The sequence below is a fragment of the Aphelocoma coerulescens genome, chromosome 2 (assembly GCF_041296385.1).
Source record: "Aphelocoma coerulescens isolate FSJ_1873_10779 chromosome 2, UR_Acoe_1.0, whole genome shotgun sequence".
In the NCBI taxonomy this organism is placed as follows: domain Eukaryota; kingdom Metazoa; phylum Chordata; class Aves; order Passeriformes; family Corvidae; genus Aphelocoma; species Aphelocoma coerulescens.
The window spans coordinates 75,735,655-75,747,657 of NC_091015.1; the positions used below are offsets into that span (position 1 = coordinate 75,735,655).

The 12,003-nt window shown below is 44.6% G+C and overlaps 1 protein-coding gene across 3 annotated transcripts in view; it reads right to left on the reverse strand.

Moving 5' to 3' along the window:
• Positions 1 to 5,067: 5,067 nt before the first annotated feature.
• PHACTR1 (phosphatase and actin regulator 1) overlaps positions 5,068 to 12,003 on the reverse strand; it is a 306,934-nt gene continuing 299,998 nt past the window's right edge. For all 3 annotated transcript variants that reach the window (XM_069008087.1, XM_069008088.1, XM_069008089.1), the window contains exon 16: positions 5,068 to 9,910. In XM_069008087.1, the coding sequence (XP_068864188.1) occupies positions 9,895 to 9,910 (16 nt within the window). In that variant the 3' untranslated portion in view covers positions 5,068 to 9,894. The remainder of the gene's footprint in view (positions 9,911 to 12,003) is intronic.

Below are 12,003 nucleotides of genomic sequence, written 5' to 3' on the forward strand. Positions count from 1 at the left end.
GATACTTAGTGGTGGTTGATGATGTCTGAAGTGTTAATTGATCATCCAGCTACAGTATTTTGATTGCACAGTGTGCTCTCTTGCTTTTGCAGAAGTAAACCTAACTCTTGAAGCAAGGTAAATAGATTTACTTGTAATTTTAAAATGTTTCAGTATGCCAGCTTATACTAGATATAACCAGTTACTACCTGGATGTGTTTGTATGGTGAATTGCTGAATGTCAGCCTGCTGGGTGGTGAACGAGCATGCTTTTGCTAGAAATGTAATTGTACTCTCTTAACACTGTAAATTTTCAGGTAAATGAAGCTTCCCAAATCTGAGGTACAGGACATCACAATGACCAGGGGTGACATCCTTTTCCAAAGTGTTTTAAAATACTTTCTTTTTAGCTGTCAGACAGCTTTCTATGGCTGTATCTCCTTTGTTCTTCATGGAAGATACTCTAGAGAAGTGGATCTGTGCAGGTATGGAGAAAATCAGGGGGATGAGCCAATATAATTCAGAATCACAGCCCAGTAATAACCATTGCTTCTGTTGAGTGCTTGGCTCGAAGCTGTTGTAATTTGATTCTTGTTTGGTTTAGATTTCAAAATAAATTCCATACAAAAATGTAATTCATGATGTATGTAAAAGTAGAGTGATTAGCCATAGATAGAGGTTTACTGGGGAACTGATGTTTTTCTTGTAAAAGTGTAAAATTCTATTTCTACCTCTTGCATAGACCAGGGAATTGTATATAAAAATGTGTTCCTTAGCTGTTATTTGATTCAAATTGGTGCTCTGTGTGCTGAGTGCCAAGGATGCTCACTGACTTGAGAGAGTGTGTTTAGTTTGCATGGGGTGTCGCACAGACTTGAAATGCTTTAGAAACTTTTGTTTTAAACTGGGTCAGGTTTACTTTGCAGCAAATTAAGTGGGGGAGCCTGGGACTCAGCTGGGGTTACCCCTAAAGTCCTGGGGAGATGATCTCTGCTGGGTACTGAGACCTTGCTGTTGGTGTTGCTGGAATGCCTGAGTTCAGCCAGTTCAGAAAAAGCATGTTTGTGTCTGCTTTGGAATCCATTGTTGTGCCTGCACTGCATTGTAATCCATTGAGTTCACTTTGGATGGATGCTTGCTTCCCTAGCGCTGGCACAGGAGCTGGGTAGGGTGGACAGGAAAGACACAGATTCTGTTACCAACAGCCCTGCATTGTGTAACATGCAGTGCACAAGTGTCTCAGATAATGGCCACGGGTGCAGTCTGAGAGATTGCCCACGTGAAGGTTCCCCCCCAGCTGCACACAATTCACACAACCCCAGAGGTGCGGGTGCATCACTGGGGCCTTTACATGGCAGATTACTTGGCCATTTAAAAACAAGCAGCAATGACACTGGAGGTGTTCAGCAGTTTCAGTCCTGAAAGGGAATCAATAACTCATATTCTGTGAAGAGAGGTGCACTGAATCAGGATTAGAAATGCCAGTCTGCATTACTGCTTCCAGGCTTGCCAGTGAGTGTTCCTCCAATTAGTGTTTGACCGAAGGCTCCAGAAGCTTTTTTTAATTTAAAGAAGCCTTTCTCTATCAGTAGGCAAGCCTGAAGCTGCACAGAGGAGAGAGATCAACTTTTACAAAATCACAGAAAGGCTGAGGTTGGCAGGGACCTCTGGAGTCCATGTGGTCTGATCCCCCTGCCCAAGCAGGGCCACCTAGAGCTGGTTGCCGAGGACCAAGCATGTCCATGTGGTTTCTGTCTCCAAGGAGAGGGAGTGTAACACCTCTTTGGGCAACCTGTACTTGGTCGTCCTCAGAGTAAAAAAATCTTTTTTTTTCCACCTAAGCAGCAGCACTTTTACTTAAACATCCCACTATATATTGGATGGATCCTCAAATGCTGCTCCACTGTAACGTCCAGCTGAAGTTTGTGTGTAGCTTTTTCAGTTCCGTGTAACAAAGAAGGATCAGGAGTGTTTCTTTAATGCACAGGTCATTCATTGTGGGCTATGCTGAAGAAGGGGAACTCTCAAGGGAGTGCATGGTGGTTTAACTTCCATCTTCCTTCACTGCTGGTAAGAGGCATTTGTGTGTCTCATAGTGGATCTGCTCACAAACTTAAGCTGTGGATTTATGAAAGAATCAGTTTATGCAGAAAATGCCTTAGAATTCCCAATAGACTGGGAAGTATGAATCTGGCTCACTTACACTCAATTTTTGGTGATTGCTCAGTTGCTCATACACCCGGTGGAACATAATGCTTTAGCTCAGAGCCCTGCTTCCCAAGAGAGCAGAATGGCACAATGGGAGCTTCCACTGCCCCGAGCATGTGATCGCCTGGGGAAAGTTGAGGCAAGACACCTCCGAAGTCCTAGCCTGGAGCAGAGTCCACTGGAAAGCCTGGGTCTGTGCCTGCAGTGATTGTCATAAGCCTGGGGTTGGTTGTGAGCAGTTGTTCTTGGACCTCTTGAACTAAACCGGTGGTGTCCAACGTGGCACTTCTAATGGGAAATCCAAGTTTGGTCCTTTATCTACTATGGACTAGTAGTTCCTAACACAGAATGTTTTGATGTTGCACATAGTTGAGCTTCCCACTGAAATCCTTGGCTAAATAAGGTGAGGAAGGGTTTATCTTTGTTTTCTGTTAACTTCTATGTCATCCAGGAGGAACATGAAAACAAGTTACCTAATATTCATTTTTCCTGAGAAGCTTGAAAATGAGGTATTCTTTATTTACATAATTTGTCCTTGAATGGCTAAGTATGTAACTGCTTGCTACACACTTGCTTGTTCAAGCATTGGGTTTTTTCTTTTTTTTACTTCCTTCTGCTTTTTATTTCCCCCAGAGACAGCACTGAAGCATTCACTTTGGACAGTGAAAGCGCTCCCCCTCAAGCTTTGTCCTGCCAAATATCTTCATGCGCTTTACAAACAAGAAAAATAAGCTTAATTTGGTCCAGTTCTTCCCTCAAGCCATACTTTCTCTCTAGAGAGGTTTAGAGTGGTGCCACATGTCTGTGCTCTCCCGTGCGGCACCCACCAGTTATTTTCCAGCTGATGTCCAAATGTGATGGAAACTCCAGATAAGCAAAGTAACGGCAGATGTCAGAGGATGATGCTTGAAAAGTGATGAGTGATTTGAACTTTATTAAGGGGCCTGACTGCATGGAAAGAAAAGCAGGAGAGCATGGAAACAAAAGTAGCTGAAATAAAGTAATTCAGAGGCTCATAAAGTAAGAGGGACACAGCAGATTTCTGTGGACAGGAGATCAACTGGCATCTCGACATGGGACAGCTTCAGCTGATGTCCTTCTGAGCACCACAGCTCCCGTGGCACAAATTTACCTAAGAGCCAAGCTGTTGTTCATTCTGCCACTTGGGGGAAGAATTCCGTAAGCAGCTTTGTACCATTGGAAGGCACTGCTGGCCCGCGTGGCCTGAGGGTGGTGTTGCAGCGCCTGCACCTCGCCCTGACAGCTGCACCAGAAGCTCCCACTGCTCAGGAGCAGGGAGCTGGTTCGTCCCACACAGACCACCTCGACGGTGTGACCAGGACCTGGCCATGCTGTTGTTTTCAGACTTGGTTGTCTGGGAACCTTGATCCGAGGAGCAAAGGGGAGAAATGGAGGTGAGGAAGATGATGGCAAAGCAATCCATGCACCTGTGCTAAGGGACTGGGCTCTGAGCCAGGCACTGCCAAGCAGCAGAGTCTGTTTGTGCAGGTGTGTCTGTTAAATGGAGAATTCATGTTTTTCCAGCCTTCTCCATTTCCTGCCTACAGATGGCATTGGATTGCAATTTGATTGCCAGTAATTACATGGACTTCACTGAAGACACACACATCCCTTCACTTAGACTGCTTTTAAGAAATGCTTCCATTAAAACAACGAAAACCCATCCCTTTTGTAGAGGTCTCAGTGCAAGAGATTGGACTGTGTTCTCACATTCCCTGTACAATGTTTTCTCACCAATATTTTTCTTGTTAAAGCACAGAAATTACCATATATAAACCACTATATACTGCTGCTATGGAAGCCATAGCTTGATGTGGGGGAAGGGGGTTTTTAGACAAAACCTACACTTTTGTTTACTTTATTTACCCAAATCTCACTGGATAGCCACAAACTCAATGGCTGTCAGAACGGAAATACAAACACACAAACAAGGATTGTGAGGTAGGTGAAAAGTTGACCAGATGGAAGCAAACCAAAAATGCCCAATAGCTGATCATGTTGTGTTTCCCTATCAGCAAGGGAAAGGAACAGAATTTGGTCAGTTAAAGTAGATGGATCTTTAATTTTTGTGAAATTGGAAACCTCTGTCCGGGGAGGGGAGGTGCTCCCAGCTTCCGGTTACAGTGAGGATGCTGAGTGTCACTCATCTCCTCAGGGTCAGAATGTTTGCACCATCAGCTCCAAGCACTGAAGAGCCTCAGCAAAGCCGTCACCTTCAGTACTTAATGCAGGAGGCCAGCAAGCCTGTTGAAGGCACGTAGTTTTCTTGTGAAGGTTTTTCCTCCTCTTTTCACTACACATAGGCTTCAACTTGTCACAGCCTGAAACGCTGTGCAACCACTGAAGCTACTTGGGGGGAAAAGGGGAACAAAAAAAACTTGTACAGGAATATGGGATATGGATGTGCAGGAAGGGCCCCTCTGCTGAACAGCAACAGCGCTTTGCTGGTGCTGCTTGGTGGCTGCACATTGGCTCTGGCAGCTGGCACTGGCAGTGCACAGCCTGCACCAGCAGCATTGTGGTGACATATGGGGTTCGGTTGTGGGGTTTTTGGATGCCTGTGTGTGTCTAGTGCAGACTGCTGGATTTGCTCTTCACTAGGGTGGTGCCAGGTACCACTTCAGCAGCTGAGGTACCACTCGTCCTTCCTTGCTGTGCTGAACCAGCCCAGAGATGGTGCTCAGGGCTCATCTGATCTGTCCCACCCATCTGCTTGAGAAAGTCTCCCTCTCCTGCTTTGCTCCCACGGAGGTGGGGGTGAGCCTGGCTGGTATCCTTGACTGCCTCCACGTGTTACATTGTCAGTCACGGGGACAGAGGGTGATAAAATACACAGGCACTGGAATACTTTTTTTTAAATGAATTTTTTTAAGAAACTGCATACATCAGAGACAAACAATAATTTAAATACCATGCAGTTTCAGTATGTACAAAAACTAGGACATAGAGATCCAGTTTAATTTTTTCTAGTTATTTACATCATTTTCATACAGCCATAATCTGTTAAATTACAATACTGGAAGAGCACGATTGACAGCCACCACACTCACTCCTATACAAAGACAAACTATATACATACACTTGGATATCAACTGGAAAATGCAACTGGTGCAGGAGTAACTGGGACACACAGGAACACAGGAAATGTCCCCGTCACCTCCTCCTTGTTTACAGAAGTTGTTCCAAGCTCGAGCAGACTGAACACCCGGGAAAAATAATTTGTCCCCTTTTTATTTCCTGATTTTTCTATTAGCCTAGTCATCTCCCATAGCTATTTATACAAAGTGTTTTTATTTGCAGGCACATTAGGGAGCCCCCATTCATGTATAACTATGGGTTTCCACCTTGCCCATCTATGTTTATGAGTGCAAGCTTCACTGGGCATGTTGGAAGTGCTCCCCCCCCCTCTTGGTTTATAGTGTTTGCACTGCACAGGTGGTGCTGTAGGAATAAGGAAGGGTGAGTTTGGTGAGTAGTTGCAGTGACGACAGAATGCAGTGGTTATAGGTGTATTAGGATGAGATATATTTGTGTAATGGGCTCACTGAATGGTTTAACATAAAATAGCTGAAAGTCTATTACGTTATTTCCCCCGCCTCTTCCTTCTCTTCTGATAATACCGAGTGTTCACTAGGAATTGCCTAGACACGAAAGTTGACCTGAGCGCCTTCCCAGCAAACCTGCAGCCTGAAACTTCTTCACCCTGCAAGTACCTACCCACTGGGGTGTAAGATGGGCAAAAGCCACAATGACCACATTCCCTCTGAGTCAGAATTGTGTCAACAGGCCCCTGCAACCCTCTGCTGGTGAAGGTGTGGGTAGGAGGGTGATGTCACTATCGGGCTTCCTCACCGTCACTTTTCCCAAACAATCAAAACTTTTTTGTCCAGATGTTTAGAAATTGCTTTTTCAATCCCCATCATCTCCCCAGCCACCCCTTACTCCCCATTTCCTCTTCCTTATTCCACAGGCTGCTGAACAGATGTCAAAACACTTGCACATTTTAAGTATTCAGGATTAGGTAGATTATAACAAAAAAGCTTCTATTCCTTGACTTTAGATTATTATCTCTGGAGACGGATGACTGGAATAGCCATTTTTGTTCTGCTTTGATTTTTCCATTCTCTAAACCAGCTGTAATTTATTACCTATTAATCTCCTCCCAATCAGAATGAGGATGACTCTGCTAACAGAGTCTTAGCAGGAATGCCATCATTACATCCTACACATAATCCAGGTCAAAGGGAGAGAAATCATGACTGTTTGTTGTTTGGTTTTCTTTATCCCCAACAGAATCACAGCTCCTTTGCCATGGCAGAGATGGCTTTCACAGATGTGAAAACAATTCTCAAGAAACAAGATTTATAAAAAAAGGGACCAGCAGTTCTCCATTCTGTGTGCAACTTCCCATGGATGCCAGAGGTGGGTGTGCACACTGAGGATATGCTGCAGTGTTCAGGCCCTGAAAGGCTGTTGTGGAATGCCTTGACAAAGGTTAACTTTGCAAACTGCCCAGACCCATTGAAGCTAAAAGCAGATGAAGCGTCAGTTTGGTGATACTTACTGCAGTGCCAAACACCTTGTATGGCTTCTTTCTCTTCCCCTTCCCCCTTTTCAGGAATAAACTCTATTTGCAACTAGGGAAAATATGGCAATTCTTCCACTTGTGTCCTGGTGTCTGCTCAGCCAGGAGTTAATTAAAAACAACCCCAAAGAATTAAGAAAAAAAAAAATCATGGTTGCATGGAGCTGCCCTGGGGACAGCACAAATCATGAGGCAAGGCTGAATGTGGCAACTTGCTGAGTGGTCAGCAGGGATCTGCCATAGGCTCATCTGGATGAAGGTGCTGGAGAATGTTTGGCCATCACCCAGGACTTGGATGTTACGTGTCTCAACCAGTGCTTGAGGGTTTATTTTTGGGTGCCAGACTGGCAGTGTGGGCACTGCTTGGGGCTGTGCCCATGAGGGACGGTGGCAGTGCCCAGACTGACCATTCTCCTGGGGATTCCGGCACTAACAATGGACAGCAACACCCTGTGACTCCCACCTGCCTCCTCTTAATTTTATTAATAAAAATCCAACAAACCCTCACCTTTCCCTCCCAACTAGCCTATAAAGTCCTGTGATTTCTGTCACCACTGCTCCTTAAATGGTGTCCCTTCCATTTCACAGTGATCCTCTAAGCTAGCAATGCCAGGGCAGATGTGAGATCCATGCTGGGAACACAAGGATTTGTTGTTCTTCAGAACAGCTCTGTTGCAGAGCCCTTTGCTAATGCAGCATCTGCACAGTCAAAAGCATAAAGGCTTTTTTCCCCTTTCTTAAAGCTCTGATGCATTCTTGTAACTTGTGTGCATATGTATGTGAATGAACTTATGAACAGGAACCCAAGGTTTTCATGAAGATAACCTCAAAGCCGTGTATTCCTGGCTGGTACATTAAGTGCTCTGCCTCTGCTGCACTGAGCTGATAACACTGCACATTGAAGGCTTCCACTACTGATGAACTTCTAGCTAAAGCAAGTGTGAGCTGGTGATACAGGGATCACGGTGTGTTTCCTTAGAAATCTCACCCAGTCTGGGAAGCACCAGAAACCACCTGGTTTTTACTTTCCTTTGATGTTCCATCCTACAACAGCCAATCCTCATTTAATAGCTAATAATCCATAGCATTGTAAAGATGGCCATGGATGAGAATGAAAAGCTTTTGCTTGTTTCTGATGGAGAGCCAATCTGCGAGGCACTGAGTGCCACCACCAAGCGTAGATGGAGGGCGTTACCCTTGCTGCCAGCACTGCTGGGGCAGGCTGGGTGCTAGAGCCACTCCATGGGCTACATGCAGGTTCTTTGGCTGTACTCCTGCATCCAGAGGAGTGAGATGAGGCCTGAGAAGAGGCAGGAGTGTTGGCACTACACTGCACTGGCCATTAAATGCTCAAGTGTGAGAGGCTTTTCAGCCCGCAATCAGTGAAGGGCGGTGTTAGCGTGGCACGGGGGGAGCTGGACAGGGAGCACAAAAGAGAGGATAGATACATGGAAGACAGTGAGAAACAAAAAATCAGTTAAATAACAGAAATAACAATTCTGTAGTAAAAAACTTTGGCCTCTCTGTTCACACTGTCAAAGGAAAATAGCTATTGTGGAAGAAAAGGTGTCCTGAAGTAATAATCTGGAACTTCTTACAGTAATGTTGCTACAGTGCTTTTGGCCACCATCCCAAAACATGGCATAATAATGTCTTGTAAGAGCTTGAAAGGAATCCTGACAATGTTTGCCCCAGCTTGCTGGCATTATACTAGTTAAGGACTTAATTCTGGAAGGTGATGGCCTAAGTTCAGAAAAGCACTTAACTGTGTTCAGGTTCCAGTAAGCCTGTCAGACATATTCTTGAAAGCAGTGAGGCTGTGTGTGCTTCCTTACTGTAGAGCACACACTTATGTTGGCAAGTAAACCAGGCCCAGAGCGACCAGCTCTCCAAGCTCTGCTTGGTCAGCTTGCGTGTTAAACCACTATAAGAAAAATAAATTAAAACCAATAAATTCAGAACACCTCTGAATTACTGTCCTTATGCCTCAGCTGTGGGTACCAGTGACAAGTCCCACCATCCATAAGAATGCCCCAGACTCCTTTTGTTAGGCCAGGTAACACACTTTGTCACGCTTTGCTCAGTGTGAGTTTAGGATCAGTTCTTTAGACACCTGATACAGAGATGGTAGATATCCTTCATGGAATCTCCAGCCCCTCCAGCTGTGTGTCCCTCTGCAAAGCTGGAGGGGAATCCCAGCCTTTCCTGCTGCCAGGGGCACGTTGGCTCTCACACAGTCACAAGGTTTGGGTGTAAGACAAACTACAAGTGGAGCAGATGCCATGCAGTGACCCTGAAGAGATGGGTGTTTGCTTGCTGGTCCTCAACGTTCTTGTCACTTACTGCTAATGGGCTCACAACTGGGTTTAGGAAATTATACTTCAAAGAGTTGGAAAACAAACAGTTGCTAGAACTGAAGCAGCCTTCAGTAGGGAGTCCTGCTCTTTAGAGGTGATACTTTTTTCTGCTTGGAAGCTGAACGATTCTACTGATGGGCTGTAAACTTCTCCAGGGAAATAAATGCTTTTCTAGTCAGATGATATTCACAGACAGGCTGGCCCACGGAGTAGTTTCGCTCCTTCACCGTCCTCATAAGGTGCTCTCAGCTTGAAAGGAGTGTTTGGTGTAAGTGCTTTAGTGCCATAGGGGCTCACCTTTTGGAGACTACACCCAGGCCAAGTGATTCCCTAAACACCATCTCAGGACTCTCTAGAGTTGATGACAGAGGCTTGTCAGGATGAGGGGTGCCTGAAGACAACAATGGTTGCATCACCAGCTGGGCTTGAACACGTATGGCAAATCCACATGCCGGGAAAGTCCTATACAGAGATGCCAAGTCTTGGCATGATTCCCACCAGGGGTATTTTCTGTTACTGAAGCTTGAACCAGCAGGTCTGATGATGCTGCAGTACTCATCACATGTAAATACAATTCTCCTTTTCTTTAATATTTATTTTTCTACTTTTTTTTGTTTTTGTTTTTTAAAAAGGCAGTTCGGAAGATTTACATTGTACGTAACAGGGAAGTGAATAATACCAGCACTTATGGTTCCTTTTAGTTATGTTTTGAAGATGGCATAGTAGTCAGGTAGAATTGATCTGCTACGGTCTGTGAAACCTGAAACCCAAGGGGAAAAAAAAAAGAGAAACAGTAAGATAATATCCTCACATATATATTGCACATAAAAACATTGGAGAACTAATTGCTACAGTGACACCATTAGACAGTTCAATTCCTGCAGCACTGACATCAGCCATGCTGGCAAGAGGACCCAAAGGAGACAGACACTCACACTTCCTTGGTCCTTGCCAGACTCACAGTTCATAGGCATAAGCTGTTTGCACCAAAATCTACCAGAGACATTAATACACTTTGGGTACATCCTATGGGATCCCTGAGTGGGTGACAGCAGATCAGCTCACCCTCTTTCAGGCCATGCAAAGCCTGATTCTACAAAAATTGTCTGGTTTAGACAAACCTTATGCTATTCTGCCAGAAAGATTTACATACAGTTTAACTGTGATTATTCCTTCATGTTAGAGGCTAAAGAGACAAATGGAGCTAAAATGGCCACCCTTCCTGCAAGGCACCCTGTGTCAGAAGGCCTGGGTTTGTCAGATCTGCAAATACTTTTTTTTAAGCTTTGATTTTTCAGTCTATTATGAATTAATTAATGAGTCCCACTAGTAAAGTGACACTCACATTCTTTGCTCATGCCACTGCTTAATGACATGAAGAGCTCATTACCTTGCTAATGACTCTATAATGGTGATATATCTAAGTTTATTTAAGGGAATTACTCTCTTTTGTTTAAGCATGCTTCCTTCAAGTGTGTATTTCCCAAAGCCACTTGTCTAACCAGTAAGTCCTACTGTTCTTCAGGCAAACCCTTATTCCAGTGTCTGTTATATGAGCTATGGCTCTCTGTATGCCTGGCCCAGACTTAACTGAGTCCAAGCTGCTCAGTGGCTTTCAGATACAAACTTTAAAGGGTCACTGCTCACTCTGGAAGAGAAGGGAAATACTGCGCAGAAACCTGTGAAAGCCAAGCAGATGGACAGACTTCTGGAAAACTAAACCAGTCTGTATGTTGTGGAATGCTAAAGGCTTCATGGAATTCAATAGAGCCCTCAATGGAGCTTGACTACTTGTAGCAACACCCCCTTTAAAACAGCCTCATCCTTTCTACATTTGTCACCTCGCCCTGGAGGAGCCAAATGTCCTTCAAAGGCTCAGTCACCAGGGTCAACAGATCTAGGCCAATTGTACATCCTAAGGCTTCTCCCAGACCTTGTGGCTCAGGAGCAGCTGGCTTGTCTCTAGCAGCACTCTGTCTCTACAACCCCCAGTGCAACCAGCCTAGCACATGCTAGGATGGAGAAGGGAGATCATTTCTGCAAGGTAATATATGCATAATACATGTGGTGAATTTTAATATAATTATTAATTTATACACATAAAAATCCCCTAATACAAAATTAATTTTGCCTTAAGCTTTTCTGTATTTTTCCTAAAAGTACCGACTGCATTTTTCATGAGCACTGAGCTTATGAACACATTAATACAAGGGCAGCTCCAGTTTTGCACCAGATCTCACTGTCACTTGTCTTCAGTACCCACGCTTGTCTTTAAAGTCTAAAGTGTTGATTTGCTAAGGCCTGACTTCAGCCCTAGCCTGTCAGAGAGGAAGGTGGTTGGTTTGGGCTCATGGACAATTAATTCCGTCTCCACCTTTAAAAAAAGCCCAAGGTGTAAATAATAGTGCCTCTCTTACAGTGTGGATCTCGCCGTGGCCCACTGTGTCACCCATGGTCGGACATGGAGAACAAGACTGAGAGATCTGTGGGTGGGAACTGCTGTGTGGAACAGCGGCACACTCAGCAGGGCTTAGTGTGCACTCGTTCAGACTTTGCTACGTGCTCCACAAGGGCTCCCCGTCCTCCTTCAGACACCAACACTTTTTTTTAAACTTTTGTTCTCAGAAGAACAGACACGCAGCATGATAAGTTAAAAAAAAAAAAGGTTATACTTCATTAAACGGCACGTGCCTGCATAACGCCACATAATGGGGCAGCATGTGTTCGTCTGTGTGAGTTGCTTTTACAGCCTGTAATTCTAAATGTTGTCTAGACCTCATGGTGTGTTCAGTGCATGTTGGAGAAACAGCTGCTGGCTTTGTTTTTTTTTTGAAAACAGCAGTATTCATTTAC